The 20,740-nt window shown below is 49.9% G+C and overlaps 1 protein-coding gene and 2 pseudogenes across 4 annotated transcripts; all 3 read left to right on the top strand.

Annotated features, from left to right (window-relative positions):
• The first annotated feature begins 4,746 nt into the window (after positions 1 to 4,746).
• On the top strand, positions 4,747 to 5,234 carry LOC102923386 (small ribosomal subunit protein uS13 pseudogene; annotated as a pseudogene).
• Positions 5,235 to 13,631: 8,397 nt separating this feature from the next.
• Positions 13,632 to 13,920, top strand: LOC102909064 (cytochrome c oxidase subunit 7C, mitochondrial pseudogene; annotated as a pseudogene).
• Positions 13,921 to 15,763: 1,843 nt separating this feature from the next.
• On the top strand, positions 15,764 to 20,047 carry Mrgprg (MAS related GPR family member G). Of its 4 annotated transcripts, XM_076555832.1 has the most exons (3): positions 15,771 to 15,878; positions 16,713 to 16,831; positions 18,247 to 20,047. In XM_076555832.1, the coding sequence occupies exons 1-3, from the start codon at positions 15,801 to 15,803 to the stop codon at positions 19,151 to 19,153; spliced, it is 1,104 nt and encodes a 367-aa protein (XP_076411947.1). In that variant the 5' UTR covers positions 15,771 to 15,800; the 3' UTR covers positions 19,154 to 20,047. The 4 variants fall into 4 exon arrangements, with proteins under 4 accessions (XP_076411955.1, XP_076411947.1, XP_006977378.1 ...); XM_076555840.1 differs by lacking the exon at positions 16,713 to 16,831 and having other exon boundaries at positions 15,764 to 15,878; XM_006977316.3 differs by lacking the exon at positions 15,771 to 15,878 and having other exon boundaries at positions 16,713 to 16,839.
• The last annotated feature ends 693 nt before the right edge of the window (positions 20,048 to 20,740 follow it).

Genomic DNA, 20,740 nt, shown 5'->3' with positions numbered 1-20,740 from the left:
GAAGAACAGGGAGACCTCTGCCCCAGCCACCTCGTCACCTTAGCAACTCAGCAGTCCCCGTGTCCCTGGTCCTGTTCTGTTTTCATGCTGCCCTGGTATCCGGGGCTTTCTCTGATGCTGAAAGACACTCCTCCCAGAGCAAGCTAACTTCTAGAGACTCTCATGTACTGGCTCATGGTTCCAAGTTCAGGCCTGGAAGCAGAGCCCACACACCTCCTTCTTTATAGGGTTCGTATTCTCCTGTGACCACCTCTTCCCTCAGTCCCCAGGGCAGGAGCCAACCAATCGGGGACAGCCCTCACATCCAGGGCCCTGACATTGCTCCACTAGGCCCATTCTTTCCCAGGAAGATCAAAGTTCATCTCTCACCCGCACTTTCCACTTACATCTTCTGCTCCCTGACTCGCTCCGGAGTGCTAAGGTTAGAGCTGAAGCCACAGTTTCTAAGGTCCGGAGATAGCCTGGAGGCATCAGAGCCCGCACTGGCCAGAGACAGGCTAAGTGGCCCAGAGAGGGCATCACACACAGGCTGATGGGATAAAGTCTAGAGGCATCTGCTCACGCTAGGTATAGCCACCAGGACAATGGTAGGCCACTGGAGTGGACTAGGGTGTCACAGGGCTGCCTGAGATCCAAGCCACACACACTTTGCATTTGAAAGTCAAGCATAAGTCTTAGTGGTTAAAGAGCACTGATTGCTCTTCTAGACACCCACATGATAGCTTACAACCATCTATAACTCCAGTCCCAGGGGATCTACTTTCTTCTGGGCTATGAGTGCCCTAGGTACACGTGGTATACAGACACACATGTAAGCAAAACATACATAAAATGAAAAAAAAATTTTTTTTTTTTTTGGTTTTTCAAGACAGGGTTTCTTTGTGTAGTTTTGGTGCCTGTCCTGGATCTCTCTGTGTAGACCAGGCTGGCCTCGAACTCACAGAGATCCACCTGGCTCTGCCTCCCAAGTGCTGAGATTAAAGGCGTGCACTACTGCCGCCTGTCAAAATAATTTTTTTTTTTTTTTAAAGAAAGCCAAGTCCACTGAGGACAGAGCTGTCCAGGTGAGGTCAGTCCAATGAGCTGAGCAGAGAGGTTGGGTCACTCTCTCAAGGTCACACAGCCAGAAAGGGCTTGGCCAGTAGCCACTTCCTGGCTTGTGCGGGGAAACTCCAGACTCATGTGTATCTCTCTAGCACTCCCAAGTCCACCAGGAGCCTCCCACCCCCATGCAGCAGCTGAGGGGTATGGTCCAGCCCTTGCTGGATACAGAGCACCTCCAGGCTTACCCAATGCATAGGGATCCAGCTGGTCTGGCTACAGCGCTTGCAGGTCCTCACTTTGAACAACTCTCCCAAGAAACTGTGTGCAGTGTGGTCTATCTGCCTCTCTTTCTGGTGTCTCACAGCATCTCAGGCAGGATCTCAGACATTAGGATTGGGCTGGTCCACAAAAGAGAACCAGCAAGGAGGCCGAGGAAGTAGCCAGGGGGATGGAAGCAGAGTGGGCAAAGCCCCCAGCAGGCCATCTAACGTCAAGAAGGGAAAGCTCCGCTCCATGCTAAATGCTTCCAGCCTGCTGTGTGGACGCCCTGAAATTACCAGGTGTGGGCAGCGATTTGAATGCCACTCACCCCCCCCCAGCAATAGGGAAAGCAAGAAGCCTCAGAAGTGGGGTGGCCATTGCTGTCAGCAGTTCAGTTGGCCATCGATGCCCAGCTGTCTAAGGACGAGGGTGAAGAACTAAAGAGTTATAACAGCTTGAAACAGATAAGCATCTTTATGTCCCTCTTATCCTGAGGGGGAACCGTAGCTCCAAGTTAACAACCCGAGTTTGCAGCTTTAGAGGCGGAGGATGGGAAGGTAAGACAGGTGGCAGCCATTAGCTTGGGGGGTGAAATGGGACACAGTGATCTGGGAGCCTGGGAAGAGACTGAAGGCACAGCGGAAGGGCAGCAGCCCGTGAGCCACACTCCTCCCTCCACGCTTACACCATGGGAAGCAGACTCCGGGGTGGGGGTGGGGGACACTCTACAGAGGAGGCTGCTCAAGACCACAGTGCTGTCAGGTGGTTCAAGATGATAATCAAGGGGCGAGCCCCGTGAATGCGAGGTCCCGGGAGTAAAGTGGGTGGCATCTCTCCAGCGGGAAACGGAGCACCAGGGAATGCGTAAAGTCACTGCTCACTGCTGGCCTTTGATGATTTGTGCTCTGTTTGTTTGTTTTTATTTATTTATTTGTTGGCATTCTTTAGTATCTCAGGTGAAGGATTCATGAACTTTGTAGGTGGCAGCCTCATGTTGCCGTGTCAAAAGGCTAGACACATCTGATACATTCTACCCATCAGATCTGAAGAATGTGGGTCCTTATCGACTGGATCGTCATGGCCTTGAGCGTGGCATCTGCCAGACCATCTAGCCAAAGCAGTGAACTCCCAAGTTCAGTCGGTGATCCATCTCAAAAGAATTAGGTGGAGTGATTGAGGAAGACACCCAACATTGCCCTCTGGCTTTCCTATGCATGTGTATGCACACACTCACATGGCGCACACGCACAGTGCACATACATAACACAGCAATGACAGGATTCTGCAGTAGCCTGCTGGCCTGGCACGCCACTTCATCACTGATCTTAGTTAGGACTCATTCACAGACATGTTCCTCTGGCTAGCACATGCAGCATGCTCCATCATGCCGGCCTAGCTGCAGTCACTCTACTGTCCAGCAGGGACACTGTCACCAGTGTCGTCTTCAGAGGGTGCCCTGGCCAGTCCTGAATGTATCATCTTAACACCTGTAGTCTGGCTCGCCTGTTGATCCCGCCATCTCCTTCACTGAAGGCTGTCTATAGTGCCAGCATTCCCTGAAGTGCGCACAGCTCTGCACACTGAGTGTGCGGATGGCTCCTTCTTTCCAGAAGTCTGAGCCACCTTATTGGATGTCTCCTCTCTGAGGACAAGATTGGAGAACTTGAGATAAATAAATATGTGTCAGAAGCTCTGTAGAAACAAAACACTCCAAGCATTAAGGCTGATGTCATTGTTGGAATAAACCTTGAACAAACTCTGCCAGACTCAGACCAAGCCCTATGTTGAAACTCCAACTCCTTGCCTCTTATTGCCATTCCAAACTGAGTCACTCACTATGACCGTCATCTTGATGGCCAGGACAAGGCAGTTTCTAAAGGTGTAACAGCCTTGTCTGGACGAACAACTCCAGGAGGGAGGAACTGCAGGCTTGCACGTAGCCCCAGCCATTGCATTCTCCAAACCTCCTATGTGAACCCCAAGTTCCCGCTTCCCCCTTAGCAGACACCCCTCTCCCACTGTGTCAGTCCCTCGATGTTTGAGATAAACACTCCTGTCTGCTGAGGTCAAACTGGTCTCTTTCCTTCTGCCTCATATATTCAACATTTGGGGCTGAAGCCCAGGAGAACACACGGGGACCCCCAAGCCCTCTTTCAGGGACCTTTTGACTCTCTTCCTGCCCTTGCCTACTCCTGGGGACTGTTTTCTTGGGAGCACAGATGCCTGCCAAAGCATGTAAGCTAAACAGCCACCAGTCTACCTGGGACCTCTGGTCTTAGTGGCCTCTGCCTCCATGAGCAGTGTATGTCCCATTGATGGGCCTCTGGTTCTGGAGGTTCTATTGGTGTTCTATGTAAAGCCAGCTTGGGGCCTCAAGTCAACCTGGCAGGACCACCCACCTCCTCCAGGAAGGCATTCTATCACCTAACCTTTCTCTCTCTTCCCACCTTTCTCCATCTTGTTGAGACCTTGGGCTCTTCCCAGTGACCCTGAGTTCCTGAAGGCCACTGACAGCTCTGGCTCTGGTGACCATGATCATCTGGTGGCACCTTTGCTGAGTTTGTTCAAGCCCTCCTGACAGGTAAACCTGCCTGTCCATCACTCTCAAGAACTTTTCTCCTCCATCATCTCTCCTTTCCTCATAAAAATCAAACATTTCTCTCCTCCCATGTCTCCGTTTCATTTTTACTTAGTCTGACCTCCAGATAAGAGACGATTCTCCATTTGACCAGACCACACATCTAATGCAGTCAAAACACTGGGACAAGGTAACCCACTCAACCTAACTCAGAGGCACCGAAGTTAGGTCTTGGGGGCTCTTGGAAGCCTCCTTCCGTCTTGTCTCGAGACTCCCTTGGTTGAAAGTTCCAGGAGCTTTCTGTGGCCCCCATGAGCCTTGTTCAGTCAAGAGTCCTGGGACCTCTGCATAGGCCAGTAAGGCCCATCTCAGGAGAAGTTCTAAGAGCTTTCCACTGGCCCTTGACTCCTGGAAGGTAACAAGTTTGGGGATGACCCTCTTGCCTTCCAGGCACATTTGGGCAATCCAGGACTTGGGGGATGCTCCAAGTGGCTGCATCTAGTCCCTGTTTTTACCTTGTTTCCACATCCACCGTGAGTTCCAAATTGTCTTTGTCAAAGGACACACCTGTTTGCAGGCTAAATTTAAAAAGTTCCATTGCGAGACCTCAGACCAGCCACACTTGTTCAGCAGCCCCTCAGTGGTGGTTTGAAAGAAAATAGCCCCATAGGGAGTGGCACTATTGGGAGGTGTGGCCTTGTTGGAGTGGGTGTGGCCTTGTTGGAGGAAGTGCATCCCTGTGGGGGTGGGCTTTGAGGTCTCCTTTACTCAGTGTGAGACACAGTTGCTTCTGATGACTGTGGGTCAAGATGTAAGGACTCGCTTCCACAGGAGGCCTCCACAGCACTGATTGTGCCGCTGCCATGTCTCTAGCGATCCCTGAGATGTTCTGGCACATTTGCGAGTACTCAACACCAATATTGACGGGTGGCAGAAAATAGCCTTTGCCATCACAGCCATGAAGGGTGTGGGGTGGAGATATGCTCATGTGGTGTTGAGGAAAGCAGACATTGACCTCACCAAAAGGGCTGGAGAACTCACGGAGGATGAAGTGGAATGTGTGATCACCATCAAGCAGAACCTACAACCGTACAAGATAACAGACTGGTTCTTGAACAGACAGAAGGATGTGAAGGACAGAAAGTACAGTCAGGCTCTGGCCAACAGTCTAGACAACAAGCTACATAAGAACCTGGAGCGACTGAAGAAGATTAGAGCCCATAGGGGGCCGCACCACTTTTGGGGCCTTCATGTCCAAGGTTAGCACTCCAAGACTACTGGTTGCTGGGGCTGTACTGTGATATTTTGTAAAAGTACATTTAAAAAGGATCAGGAAGTTGGGTGGCAGTGACACACACCTTTGATCCCAGCACTCAGGGAGGCAGAGGCAGGCGGATCTTTGTGAGTTCGAGGCCAGCCTGGTCTATAGAGTGAGATCTAGGACAGGTACCAAAACTACACAGAGAAACCCTGTCTCAGGGAAGAAAAAAGAAAAAAGAAAAAAAAGAAAGAAAAGAAGAAAGAAATCCATGTAAGCTTTAGGGAGTCCATTTAGATCTACCTCTCATAGGTCAAATGGACTCCAAATAGTGCTGTCCATCAACAGCCTGTTTCCCAACCTGCCTATTCCCAAGTGTGGGATTTCTCTCTCTTCCCTGATCTTAAGACTCCCCCTCCTCAGCTACCAGGACTGTGGGCCTGGAAGTTTAAATGTATGCCCTGGATAAAAAAATTCCCCTACTCTCCTTAACTTTACCTTCTGCCCCTAATATATATCTGTTCCAGCAGATTTCCAATCAACTGAAGACTGCAAATTGCTCCAAACTCACCAGTCCCAGCCTCTTCTAAGGGAATGTCCTAGGAGACTGAGCCTCTGCATCCCAGATAGCTTCAAAGCAGCTAGTCCCAGGAGGTCCAGCCTCACAAACTGCTCTGAAGTGGCCTGCACTTCCCTAGTCTCAGATGGTCCTGCAAATCCTCGACCCTGAGTGAAACAGCCTACTTTGCCCAGCCTTGGCCAACATTCCAGCTTTTGGGGGGTCCCCCAACAATGATTGATGCCCCAATGTCATCAGGAAGTAGTCATGGAAAGGATTGTGTCTCCCCTTATCTCTTATTTTTTTATCAACAGAAAGGCTGTTAGGTCTCAAACCCGGGACAAACAGGGGTCTATTTACCATATCACAGTGGATGCTGGCCACCAGGTTCTCCAGGCATCCCTCCGTCTTACCTGTTACAGGGCCCTCCTGGCTAGCATACCATGCCTCCTACTCGGAGTTCTCCAGCCCAGAGTCTGGGCTGCCCTTCCCTATATAATCTAGCCATTTTGGTTCCCTGGTCCTTTGGGTCTCCCTTTTACTCTCTTGGCCCAGGCCACCCATCTTGGTTGGTAGCTCCTCTCCAGTTCTCCCCTCCTTCCTCCCCCAACTCTCCTCACATGGCCCAGCTCAGTCTGGCTGTGTTCACTCTGGACTCTCTCAGATGTCCCTGCCTCTGACTATGCTCTCCCAGGTATCTACAATAAACCTCCTTCACCATACCTAGGAACATTCATGTCCTTTTTTATTTCTTTTTTTCACTCAGTTACCACTGAACCATCTCAAACCCCCCCCCATAAAAATCATAATAGTATTAACAGTCTCACTTTTTTTTTTTTGGTTTTGGTTTGTTTTATTTTTTGAGACAAGTTTCTTTGTGTAGCCCTGACTGTCCTGGAACTCACCCTTGTAGACATCAAACTCAGAGATCTGCCTGCCTCTGCCTCCCAAGTGCTGGGATTAAAGGCTTATGTCACCACTACCTGGCCAGTCTCACTTTTTCTTTTCTTTTCTTTTCTTTTTTCAATTATTTATTTATTTTGGTTTTTTGACACAGGGGTTCTCCATGTAGTTTTGGAGCCTGTCCTGGAACTTGCTCTGTAGACCAGGCTGGCCTTGAACTAACAAAAGATCTGCCTGGCTCTGCCTCCCGAGTCCTGGGATTAAAGGCGTGCACCACTGCTGCCCGGCCAATCTCACTTTTCATGTGTTACACATACTATTCCCCTCACAAAGCATACTCCAAAATACACATTATCACCAAACGGCCGTTTTTTGTTCTGGATTTTTGCCATCCGCCAAGTTTTATTGTGGCCTCTTGGACTGACTCTCCTCTGAGGCACTCTTAACTGCTGCCCCTTCTACACAGCCCATTTTGTAAGCTGGAAGCAGTTACAGAGAGATCAGTACCCCCAAGTCCCTGAAAGCAGTTCAGTGACCTCTGAAAGGGGGACTAGTGGGCCATGGACCATCCAACCTATCCCTCTTGCCTCTCTAAGGATTGTTTTCGAGACTTAGAACTAAAATGGCTGGACTGAAGCTTTTTCTACATCCATTAACCTCTCTGTCTCACAAGTTCTCAAAAACCGCAGAAAATTTTCAGAACATCTTAACCTCCTTCAGGACCAACTGGAGTCTTCAGCTACTCACTGCTCTGAGACTAGATTGGACCACTGCTGGGGATGGGGTCTGTGGCCTCCTCTATACATGATGCTGCGTCTGTCCCAACAAACCCTAGCTGGTTTGAGACAGGGCCCAAAGACACAGGGACTGTGGGGAAACTGAGGCAGAGAAGCACACAGACTCGATCTCAACAGACTAAGACTGCTTTATTGGAACAGCAAGGGGCCCTGACCTTCCTAACAGTTGAAGGTTGAATGCATTTAGGGGGAAGCAAGGGGACGTGTACATGCACATGCACACATATGTGAATAGCTACCAGGAAGTTACAGCTATTTTTCTGTGGTTTGGCTGGGCGCAGGGTGGCTTGTTTCTGATACGCGGCATATTATTTCTGCAGGTGGAGCAGAATGGTCAGACTAAAGGCTAAGCCATTACTTATGGCTAGGGGCGATTGCCCAGTATGGCGTGACTCAATTCCTCATGACCTGAGGCTGTTGCTCAACAGGGACCAGACAAAAAATGCAACCACAAGCCTCCAACTCTGTAAGGGCTTTGGGTTCCTCCCTCTCTGGCTCCTCCCCTCGGTCACTTCTATCCCCATACTTACGTCTTCACCCTGTCTTCTAAAAGCTTACTTACTGAACGTCACCCTCCACTCACACAGAATGTCCCATACAAGTCTCTTAATGGGCCTCTCCTACACCAGCTCCCTCCGATGCTCATATAGCTGCAAAAAGACCTTCTAGATGCTACGAAGAAACTCTAACTGCAAAGAACCATCATCCCTTTGACTCCAGGCCAGACGATGCTTTCCATTAGTCCCTATTTCCTCCCTACTGCTTCTGCTCACTCCCTTTGGCACAGCAGCGCTCCTGGCAGTGGGACAAGCCCCAGTCACTCGGTACCCACTTCCTCTCCCCGGCTTACCCGCCTCTCCCCCTCCCCCTTCCCCTACCTCCCTGGGCAATCTGTCAGTTTTACTCTATAACCCGATCATCTGTTTTCAGCTCTCTACTGATTTCTCAAAAGTTTCTCCCAGAAGGCATGACGACAACCACATGACCTATTACAGCCGATCAAGTTAAAACCCTCCTCCTGCTAAGTGACAGAGGACCCCCTCTACCATGGGCTCTGAACTAGACGGTGCCTACGGATTCCCCACAAAACTCCAGCCCTATTCCTGGAACCCCTATCCTCTCTGGCCCATTCCTTATTGCTTAAGTGCTGGAATACATCAGAATCAACTTTGAACAAACTGCCAGACCCTGACCGAGGAAAGCCCTGTCTGAAGCTCCAGCTCCTGCCTCCTCACCGTCATTGCCAAACTCAGTTGCCCACTGTGACTGACTCGAAACCTGATGGCCAGAACAAGGCAGTTTCTAAAGGTGTAAGAGCCTTGTCTGGACAAACAACTCTAGGAGGGAGGAGGCTTGCACGTAGCCCCAGCCATCGCATTCCCCAAGCCTCCTATGTGAACCCCAAGTTCCCGCTTCCCCCTTAGCAGACACCCCTCTCCCATTGTGTCTGCCCCTCGATGTTTGAGATAAACACTCCTGTCTGCTGAGGTCAAACTGGTATCTTTTCTGCCTCCCGACTCTTCAAGCTGCTTCAAAAATCTAACATCGGTATTGTTAGCACTAGATCTGGGGTCCCAAGGAAATGACCGCCCCATCCAAAGCATTTCAGCAAGACAAAACCTTTACTCCTGTTGAAGGGTGCTGGCATACCCAGTTGGGGGCCCCGGTGTTTTTGTTCCTAATAAAGGGTCCTGCCGAGGACAGTTTTAAGAGCCATGCCATATTGCCTGCCTGAGTTAAGTTTCTGTTGTCCAGTATTGAGCCACTAACCAGAAACTTGTGACATGCCTGGACAAGTCCTGAGTTATTAGAAAATAACTTAACATTTCCTTATCTTTCTGTTACACTGACCATTAGTAACAATGTTTTGTGGTTAGGTTGCTTGGTTGGTGACTGGCAACTCAACAGTCCCCTGATCTTTTCCCAAAGAAAGTTTCCTGGTCTGCTTACTATAAAACCCACCTGAGAAAAATAAAATTTTGCAGCTTGATCAAAATACTGTCTTGCTGTCAATTCTTTGTGTCTCTTGTCCCTTTCACTCGCCATTCCCCCTTCTACGGTCTCTGCTGAAGATCCTGGTGGCCGGGACAACTGGTGCCCAGTGTGAGGCTCTGGGACGTGGAGGAGTGGTGAACCTCATCACACACCAAGGCAGGCCTGCCTAAGAGTTGGACCACCGTGGAAGACAGCTCCACGAGTGAAGATCCAGTCAGTGATCGCCACAGAAGCTCCCGGCTGTGAGACAGATCCAGAGGAATTGTAACATGATGACACAAGATAAGTTTATCATGGGACAAGCATTTAATAAACAGGATTTGTTTATTTCAGGACTGAAATGGTCTCTCAAGACAAGAAAATTAGGGTTAAAAAGAAAGACTTAAAAAAAATTCTTGACTATATTGAAAATGTCTGTCCTTGGTTTCCCTAAGAAGGAACCATAGATGAAAAGTGCTGGAGACAGGTTGGAGACTGTTTAAATGATTTTTACTAGACCTTTGGTCCTAAAAAGGTCCCCGTTCAAATTTTTTCCTACTGGAATTTAATTAATGATGTCTTAAAAACTTATAATCATTCCCCTGATGTTCAAAAATTAATTAAGGAGGAAGAAAAAGCCCTGAAAGAGTACTCCCATCCACCTTCTGTCTGTCATTCTGTCAGTATTAATATTCCTGAACCCCCCACGTCTAGTCTTCTGGCAACAAATAACCATCAGAGAAGAAAAAAGAGGGAATCCCCTACTCTGGGTCCACCTACCCACCTCTCCCTCAAAGTTGCTGGCCACTTATCTGTCTTTAATGGCCAAGCTAATTATTAAGGGAAGAGAAACAAGTTGCCAATACTTTGGAAACAATCCTGACTCCATAGTCATCCCCTATACGCGAGCACAATTAGATTGGCTGCTTCAAACAAATGATGAATGGCCCATTGCCTGCTCCTCCTTCCTTGGTACTATCGATAACCATTATCCTAGTGATCCCTTGTTACAGTTTGCCAGAATTCATCCCTTTGTTTTCCCCAAATTAACTGCCTTACAACCTAGTATTTACCGATGGCTCAGCCAATGGAGTTGCCGCCTATGTTGTGGATGGAAAGGCTACCTCCTGCCTCTCCCCATATTCCTCAGCACAGCTTGTTGAACTTGATGCAGTCATTCAAGTTTTTCAATTATTTCATTCTTAACCCTTTAATTTGTATACTGATCGTACTTATGTGACCCATTCTGTTCCCTTATTGGAAACTGTTCCCTTTATTAAACCCTCTACCAATGCAGCTCCACTTTTTCTTCAGCTACGCTCCTTGATTAAGGCTAGACAGTGACCCCTTTTTATTGGCCATCTATGGGCCCATTTAAAATTGCCTGGTCCTCTGAGGGAAATGCCTTGGCTGATGCAGCCACACAATCATTTTTTCCTGTTCATGCAGGATCCCTTTCTCAGGCTGCCCAAGCACACTCTCTTCACCATTTAAATGCTCATTCCCTTCGTTTGTTGTTTAAGTTCACCCGAGAACAGGCCCAAGAAATTGTTAAAAATTGCACTGACTGTGCTGTCTCCCTCCCAGTTCAACATCTAGGAGTTAACCCCCGGGCCTTGGTTCCCAATGAAATTTGGCAAATGGATGTTACTCATTTAATTGAATTTGGCAAACTTAAATATATACATGTTACAGTTGCTACCTTTAGTGGTTTTATATTTGCCTCTCTCCAGTTTGGAGAGGCCTTCAAAAATGTTATTTCCCATATTTTACAATGCTTTTCTGTCCTAGGAAAGCCTAAAATTATAAAACTGATAATGGCCCAAGATATACTGGGAAAAAATTTTCAATCTTTTTGCCAACAACTTCAGATTAAGCATGTCACTGGCATTCCTTACAACCCCCAGGGATAGGGCATCATTGAACTTGCTCACCAGACTCTAAAATCAATGCTTCATAAATTAAAGAAGGGAAGCCTTTATGATACATGAGGCAACCCCCGAAATCTTTTACATCATGCCCTTTTTGTCCTTAATTTCCTTACCTTGGACAAGAATGAAAGGTCTGCAGCGGATCGCTTTTGGCATCCACAAACTCAAAGCCAACAAGCATTGGTCATGTGGCGAGACCCCATAACTGCCCAGTGGAAAGGGCCCGACCCAGTCCTGATTTGAGGTCGAGGGTCAGCATGCATCTATGACCAAGCAGAGGGAGGCCCTTGTTGGCTCCCCGAGAGATTAGTTAAACAAGTCAACTCTAACCCATCACCCAGGGAAAAGGATAGCCCCTGAGGTTGTTTTCCCTTTCCTTCTCCTTCTTTACAGATGCTGATGAAGAAAAAACTGGAAAAATTTCCCTGGATATTCTGGATCTTGCTGCTGTCTGTACCTTCTTATCAAGACCAGAGACCGGTCAACACATCCCCATTCGTATGGTGCTTTTATTTGACTGAAAATTATACTAATTATGCTAAAACACAGACCTTTGGCCACCTGTTGGCTACCACTGATTGCCCCTTCCTTGCAAGGATGTCAGAATCCCATTTTACTCAACTTTACTGGTTTCCATAATTCCCCCGGCAAGGTGGTTTCTGCTATCTGTTTTTTGTACTATCAGACTGACCACAATCGAACCTGTCACTCTGGTCCCACAAATTATGCTCAGGACCCCTGCAGAGTTCTTGGGATGGGACATCCCCCTGCCCAAGCAAAAAAGAGCTGTCTTCTTGCCCCTTGTGGCCGGAATTTCCCTCGCCACCTCTCTGGTCTCTGCAGGCTTGACAGGAGGAGTTCTGGGTCATTCCCTCATAACAACAGCTCACCTATCCAAGCAACTTCAGGTAGCAATTGAGGCTTCTGCAGCATCCTTATCCTCCCTTCAGAGGCAGTTAACCTCTCTTGCACAGGTTGCCCTACAAAACCGACGGGCCTTGGACCTGCTGACAGCAGAAAAGGGTGGGATATGCCTTTTTCTGAGGGAAGAATGTTGTTATTACATTAATGAGTCTGGAATGGTAGAAACCCAGATAAATAAGCTACACAAACTTAGCCTAGAGCTACATAAGTAGCAATTCTCTGCTGCAGCAGATAATTGGGGGAGATCATCCATGTTCTCCCTTTTAATGCCTCTTGCAGGACCATTAGTCAGCCTTTTGTTATTTGTAACTTTGGGTCCCTTTATAATTGGCAGGCTAATCCAATTCATTTAAAAAAAAAAAAAAGACTCCCTGGCATCAAAACCTATACAGGTTCATTACCATTGGCTCGAAATGCTGGATCGAGGATGTGATCCCTATGATATTTCTCAGTCCTCTTCTCCTTTAGGAGCAGCATAAAATCCGAACCTATGATTACTGGCATCAGCCGGTATGGACACTGCTGGGTGCAAGGCCAAGCACTGCAGGGGAAGGCTGATTGAATAGCCCTTGGTTCGGATTCCCTGAGAGACAAACCTGACTTGCATAGAGATTTGTATCTAGAGGTACCAAAATGCCTAAGCCCTCTCCTCCCCAAAAGGTATCCTTTTTCTCAAGCCTGCAGCGGCTCTAGGAGGAGTCAGGTCAATGTCTCCCCAGCCGGTTAAGGTCCATCACCGTTCAGGTGGGCACACTCCCTCATAAAATAAAACAACGGGAGGAGATGTCGAGGACAATTTTAAGAGCCATGCCATATTACCTGCCTGAGTTAAGTTCCTGTTGTCCAGTATTGAGCCACTAACCAGAAACTTGTGACATGCCTGGACAAGTCCCGAGTTATTAGAAAATAACTTAACATTTCCTTATCTTTCTGTTACAGTGACCATTAGCAACAATGTTTTGCGGTTAGGTTGCTTGGTTGGGTTGACTGGCAACTCAACAGTCCCTGATCTTTTCCCAAAGACAGTTTCCTGGTCTGCTTACTATAAAACCCACCTGAGAAAAATACAATTTTGCAGCTTGATCAGAATACTGTCTTGCTGTCAATTCTTTGTGTCTCTTGTCCCTTTCACTCGCCATTCCCCCTTCTAGGGTCTCTGCTGAAGATCCCGCTGGCCAGGACAGGAGAGATTTGGGGAAGTATCAAAATTTTTCTGCTCATGGAAGGGACTAAGAAACATCTACCTTGGGTGCTGGAGAGATGTCTCAGCGGTTAAGATCCCTGGTTGCGGCTCTGCCTGGCAAGGTCGTGAAGGAAGGAGACTGTGGTGGTGTGGCCGTTTCTCCCACATTCCCGCTCTGCTCCCCTCACAGAGCTCCCCTCACAGAGCTCCACTGTGGCCATGTTGGGCCACAGTGTGTGGAGGTTCACCACGTCCACAGCCACTATGAGGAGGGCCCGGGGAAGAATTTGCCATTTTCGGTGGAAAACAAGTGGCGGTTACTGGCTATGATGACTGTGTTTGGATCTGGATTTGCTGCTCCTTTCTTTATTGTAAGGCACCAGCTACTTAAAAAATAAGGATATTTAATTCATCCCTTTAACAGAATGAAGATTGTTTAAGAGATGTGATCTGAAAATTGGATTAAACTCTTAAACTCTTATTACTAAATAAAATTGTAAATAAACTAGTGACAAAAAAGAAAAAAAAAAAAAAGAATCCCTGGTTGCTCTTCCAGAGGACCCAGGTTCCATTCCTTGCACCCACATGACAGCTCACAACTGTCTGTAACTTCAGTTCCAGAGGATCTGACACCCTCATACATACAGACATACATGCAAGCAAAACACCAGTGCACATGAAATAAAAATAAATAAAATTAAAAAAAAAAAAAAAGAAACATCTACTCCCATCCTTCTAATGTCTCAATGACAGCCAAGTTCAAAGGGGAACCAGTGAGTTTATTTGGCTTATGTACTGCAGGGTGACCCTAAAGCAAGCCAGTCTGGGAGGTCTGCACCCAGCATGGATAATAGCTGTGGAGGCGGAAACCCTTCCCCCAGCCTTCCCCAATTATATCCTCCACTCTGGACCCTGAAGACTGCAGCTTGAGCAGAACTGCATACAAGTGGCTGGGGGAAGGGGGCTGGATATTCAGGTCAGATTCCCATGACCCTCCCGTGCCCCTCTTTCTATGAGCAAACCTCTAAAGTCATCAGGTCCATCTGGGATGATCTTTGTCAAGCAGACACAGCAGAGTTCATGAAGATGGCAGCAGTTGGCTCAAAGGATGGGAGGACAGTGCTTGCTATTCAACAGGGGCTGATGATATGGCTCAGTGGGCATAGGAGCTTGCCATCAAGCCTGACCACCTGAGTTCAATCCCCGGAACCCATATGCTGGAAGGAGAGAACTGACCTCAATATTCGCACACATATAAGTAAATAAATGTAATTTAAAATGAGGTGGGAGGGGGAGAAGGAAAAATAGATTTGGGACGGATGACCTGTGGATGACTCTGGGTATGGGTACCGTGGTCAGTAGGTAGCACTGTGACAAGGCTGGGGATTGGGAGATCCAGCTTAATCACATGAGGACACTGACCTTGGTTTCTTGGACCAATTGGCACTTAGGGACCTCCTGTATGGTCTCAGAGGCTTGGCAGTTTGCCACTCATGCCACACAGGAGCCAAAGGTCTCCTGGAATAAACTGGTGGCCTGGTGACTTCAGAATACTTGGGATAGGACACCTTGGGGTTCACATGGATGCAAGGGAAGACTGACCCCACTCTTACCCAAGATGAGTCTGCTCGCCCTTTAATTGGTACAATCACTGAACTTCAGCACTGGGAATTGGGCTCAGGTCCTGCAGAAGAACAATGGCTGCTTTTAATTTCTGAGCCATCTGTCTAGCCTGGGGCTCAAGGTGTTAAATCACACATTACACTTTTGGTCACAGTCACACAGCAGCTGTCAGTGACAGCCCACGGGCCATACCCCATCAAAACAGAATATCAATTCCATATCCAGACGCCATCCCTTGTCACACGTGAAAACCCAGATCAATGCCCTCTCCCACCCCACACTTGCATAGGAGAGGCGCTAAGTCCTCGGTCCGACTCTGCTCTCTGTTTCGTTTGTGCACAGGCTCTCCTGCTGCTGCGGACGCCTCTAAAAAGCCAGGCAGCTCGCCTCCCAGCACCAGCACACCATGTGGATTATGTTAATCCTCGGGGGGGCAATACTGACTAAAACCCCACCAGAACAACAAAATGTTGGAGAGACTTGAGGCTGCACAGTGCTTATGTGCATCGTGAGGGTCCATCTCGCACAGGGGAGAGAGAGTATGGATATGGCTTGACATGATGGCAGCCATTTTAAGCTACAGCTGCTGTGACTGAGGCACCCCAGTTGGGTTTTCCTACATAGTTTGCTGGGAAACCATAACACAAGACTGTGAAAGCACACGTGCACTGGATGACGTGGAGGGATGTGCCTGGCTCTTGATGGAATCTGAAGATAAACCAGAGACATTCTGGCCTGAGAACACACTTTTTGTCCTAACTCATAATGACACTGTCTTCTGTCCCAGATGCAGGGACACACTCAGTGCTTGGCCACCCAGCTCCCCAGAACCTTCCTCTGCCGGTAAGTTTGCCAGTCTATCTCACTGTGTAGTCCTAGCTCTGTCTGCCTCTCTCCCTCTCCTTCTTCCCAGCATTGTCATCGGTGTGTTTATGTGTCCATCTGTGCTGGTGCGTTCAGAGTCTAGTGGTCCACATGGGGTGTCTTCTTCAATTACTCCCCACTTAAAAAAACATTTAAAATGGCATGTGTTGTTGTTTTGAGACAACATCTCACTATGCTGCCCTGGCTGGCCTGGAACTCTCTGTAGACTCACTGAGAGTCTCCCTCTGCTCCCCAAGTACTCAGATTGAAGGAGTGGGACACCACACCCGGCTTCAATACACCATGGGTGTCCAGATCAGAGGAACACTTTTAGAAATAAATCCTTTCCTTCCATGTGGATCCCTGGAATTGAATCAGGCTTGGTGGCAAGCACCTTTACCCACTGAGACTTCTCACTGGCCCAATACCTTATTTTTCGAAGATAAGATCTTGCACCCAAAACCTGGCTGGCCTGGCCATCTGGAAAGCAAGTCCCAGGGGTCCTCTGGTCTCCAACTCCGAGTAGTGGGGTTGCAAGCTTGCACCATCATGCCCAGCTTTTATCCCAGGGGCTGGGGATCCAGGCTCAGGTCCCCATGCTTGCATAGCATTTCCTGACTGAGCCAACTCTACAACGGCATCTCTTTCTTTGGTCCTGAGCACCTAGGGCCAGGGATTACTCCAGAAGAGGTGGTGTGAAGGTTCTCTGGTTTCTTCTCCCAGATGAGAGGGAGGAGCCACCCACACAAACAACTCTGTTTGAGCTCATTCCTTCGGTTCCCCTGAAAAGGTGACACACCCTCTCACTTCTAGGGAACTGGCAGGAGCCAGCCCCAGAGGACAGGAGGGGATTTAGGGGCCAGGAGGCGCTCAAGACAACAAGTGTGGGCTGAGCGAGCTGGGGACAGCCACTGTCAGCAGGCGATCAGCAGGTGAGAAGGTTAGTCTGCCCCTCTACCTGCTCCCCCAAGCAAAGAACATCCCTTCTCTTACCCCTTACAGCATCCTGCTCCCTGCCTGGCTTCCAGAGGGGCGCTGGCGGCTCTGGGGATGTCCTCCGAAAGGGACCTTCCCTTGGTAAGGGAAGGGAACCTTGGAGGCTGAGGCTGCAGGCTTGGAATTCACAGCTCTGGGTCCACTGGAGAACAAGGATGAGGAAGATGCCCCACCTTCCATATCCCCTTTCAAAACTAGCCTTGCCTCCACCAGCGGGAATCCACACAGGATTAGGAGTCTGGATTAAACACCCTTGGTGTACCATAGGGCACTGAGGCCCACAGAGGGGAAGGATCCTGCCTCTGTCACCAATGATGCACAAGAGTCCAGGAAAAGTCCCTAATTTTAAGGTCCTGAGGACCTGCACTCTGACCCTGACAGCTGGGCTTGTAGGAGGTACCAGGAAGGATCCTTGGTGATGAGCCGGGAGGTGACACTTACCAGGACACTGCAGAAGTTTTGGGACCACGAGAGGAAGCAGGGGTAATGGATGTGAGCCTCTGTGAGTGGAGAGATAGCTAAGGTGGTCTCCTGGGCAGGGGACACATCCCAAGCCGGGAATGAGGGTAAAGCACAAAGTACACAGTGTTCTCTGTCTCCCACCTCCCTCTCCATTTCTGACCTTGTCCCCCACCACTCCGTCCTTGTCTCCTTGTCTGTGTCTCCCTCCCTCTCCCACCCCCCACTCCCCATCTATCCTTTCCTATAGCTGTTCCTCCCTAGCAGGCCCTGTCCCCAGAACCTGGGTCTGGGGCCTCATACCTGGAACATTCCCTGAGCTAGGACAAGATCCACCATGGGCCTTATGAAAAGAGAGGTACTGCTCTGAGTCAACCCTCCCCGCAGCCTCCCCCCCCCCCACTGAGAGCACCAGGAACTCTCCTGCTGCTAATCACTCCCCCAGAAGACTCAGGGCTCTGAGACCCATCACTGAAGTGAGTAACCACAGTCCTTCAGGACCCTGAGTGTTTAGTGTCCTGCTCCAGATGGACTGTGTGGGGAAGTCCCCTACAGCCTCATCCAGCACAGAACAGTGTCCTGGAGTCCTACTAGGCGCCATCAGAGACCCTTGGGAGCCCTCACACTAGTACATGATGGAAAAGAAAGGGAAGTCCCTCCGCCTGTGGCCCCTTTGCCTGAAACTGGTGGTCTCTGCAAGGAAGCACCTCACACAGGAAGGGTTGGCCAGCCAGGAGGAGGGCAGAGAATGCTGCCTCAGAGCACAGCAGGTGTTGGGGAGGGGGCGAGATCACAGGCAGCTAGGAAAGGGGGCCAAGCCCACACCAACTCCAGAAGCCGGGGACGCCTGATGTCTTACCTCCCACACCCAGAGCACTGTCACCCTTTGCAGGGGCCTCCCAGATCACCCACGGAAGCCAGCCAGGATGTTCTCCATATTCAACATCTGGGGCACGTTCAACAGTGTACTCTTCTACCTCAGCCTCCTTGTCAGCCTGGCAGGGCTGGGGGGCAACGCTCTGCTGCTCTGGCACCTTGGTCTGCACATCAAGAAGGGCCCCTTCAACATCTACCTGCTGCACCTGGCCGCTGCCGACTTCCTCTTCCTCGCCTGCCAGGTGGGCTTCTCTATTGCCGAGATCGCCCTGGGCTACGAGGACACACTCCACTTCCCGATCATCTTCTTGTGGTTTGCTGTGGGGCTCTGGCTGCTGGCGGCCTTCGCTGTGGACTGCTGCCTCGCCTACATGTTTCCCTCCTGTTGCAGCCCCAGCTGCCGCCCCAGGTACACCTCAGCCGTGCTCTGTCTCCTGATCTGGGCACTGACCATGCCGGCTGTGCTCCTGCCGGCCAATGCCTGTGGACTGCTGTACAAGGGGATGAGCTTCCTGGTCTGCCTCAGTTACCACTGGGCCAGCGTGGTCTGGCTAGTGGTGCTGGCGGTCATGGCCTGTGGGGCAAGCATGATTCTCTTGATCTGTGGCAACTGCTGCTCTGGGCAGCCACTCCCCAAGTTCTGCAAAGTGGCCCAGTGCTCCGGGATCCTGCTGTTCTTCTGCCGCCTGCCCATGGTGGTCTACTGGAGCCTGCGGCCGGTCATAAAATTCCTGCTCCCCTTCTTCTTGCCATTGGCCACCCTCTTAGCCTGCATCGACAGCAGCGCAAAGCCCCTCTTGTACTACATGAAGGGCCGGCAGCTCAGGAAGAAGGAGCCGCTGCAGGTAGTCCTAAACAGGGCTCTAGGGGAGGAGTCCCCGTCAAGCCTTGGGGGACTATCCCTGCCTATGAGGCAAGTGTAGAGTGGCCGGCCATCCTATGCCCACCTGCCCTGCCCTCATAGCTGCCAGGGGACCCCCCTTCCAGTCTTGCTCAAACTCTTGCCATGTCCCAGCTCTGCCCTCTCATGAAGGGAACGAGGCCAGGTTGCATGTTGAACATGCAAAGGACATGGTAAGGACAGGAACAGACAGAGGGCCAGGGGCAAAAGGAGGACCCCAGAGCTACAGTGAGGGCACGTGTCCTGCATCCTTCTGCCCCTGTGGCAGCCAACCCAAGAAAACTGCCCTTCAACCCCAGTGGGCCTGGCAAGGGGAGCTTTGCTTTGCCTCCTGCGGTAGACGGGCCAGGTGACTGGAGGCTCAGCATCAGCTCCTGGGGGGCATTCGCTGCTCTTGGGGGCCACTGACCCTTCAGCTCTGTCCACAGAGGCCTTATGTTGGATGCATCCACTACAAGGCTTCGTCTAAACTGCTGTTTCTCCCTCCCTCGTCCCAGCATTCCCCACAAAAACGTTCACAGTCCAGGTGGCTACTGCCTCCCCAGTTCTCCAGCCTGGTGTCACTCGTGAAGGCCACAAGGTGGTGCTGTTTTACCACTAAACAGACGAAGTCTGTCCTGGCTCCAGGGCCACTCCAAGTAGTTGCATCCTGGTTACTTCTGCCTCTCAGGTGGCCCCAAAGAACCTTCACAGTGCCAGCAGGGCACCCCTGGCTTCTATCCAGACCCCATCGCTTTCCCTCGGCTTCTCCAAGATTGTGCTCAGCCAAGCTGTCTCTGCAGACTCCACCCTGGCCTGCCAGCCAGCTTCACCTTCAGTTGGAGAAAAGAGGAAGGGAGCCAAGCTTCCCAAGTGCACACTGTTTCTGTATGTTTTATGATGGCTCTTTAAAACAAAACAAGACAAACAAACAAAACTGCTTTCGTTGTCATTCTTAAAGCATTCAGGCCCTGGGCCTGGAGAGAAGGCTCGGCATTTGAGAGCACTGGCTGCTCCTCCCAAGGACCTGGGTTCAGTTCCCGAGACCCGCGTGCCTGCTCCAGGGGATCTGGCACCTTCTTATGGCCTCTATAGGCACTGCATGCACATAGTACACAGACATAACACCCAGACACATGACATAAAAATGTAAAGAACAGCATTCAAACCTTACCAAGAACACCAGGGAAATAAGTCGCCAACACGCTTTCCAGCCAGATGGAAACATCTGGTATGAAAAAGAACATTCCACCCATGTATCTTTCTGACAGACACCCTCAGAAAACTCCTCTCTTTTGTGTATGTATAGGGAAGGGCATATGTATACGTGCCCATGAGGGTGTGAGTGTAGGTGTAGATACATGGGCATGGAGGCCAGAGGCCAGCCTTGGGTTGTCTATAGTAGGCATTTGCAGCTTTTAGACAGAGTCTCTCACTGGGCCCTGGGGCTTGCTGACTAAGCTAGGTTAGGTGGTCAGCAAGTTCCACCTGCCTCCATCTCCTCAGCCCTGGAATTCCAAGCATGCATCACCACACCTGGGCTTTACATGGGCTCTGGGGACCCGATTCAGGTCCTTAGGCTAACACAGAACACACTTCACCAACTGAGCTGTTTATATTGACATTTTAA

The sequence above is a fragment of the Peromyscus maniculatus genome, chromosome 1 (assembly GCF_049852395.1).
Source record: "Peromyscus maniculatus bairdii isolate BWxNUB_F1_BW_parent chromosome 1, HU_Pman_BW_mat_3.1, whole genome shotgun sequence".
Taxonomy (NCBI): Eukaryota; Metazoa; Chordata; class Mammalia; order Rodentia; family Cricetidae; genus Peromyscus; species Peromyscus maniculatus.
This window is presented reverse-complemented; position numbering and strand designations above follow the sequence as displayed.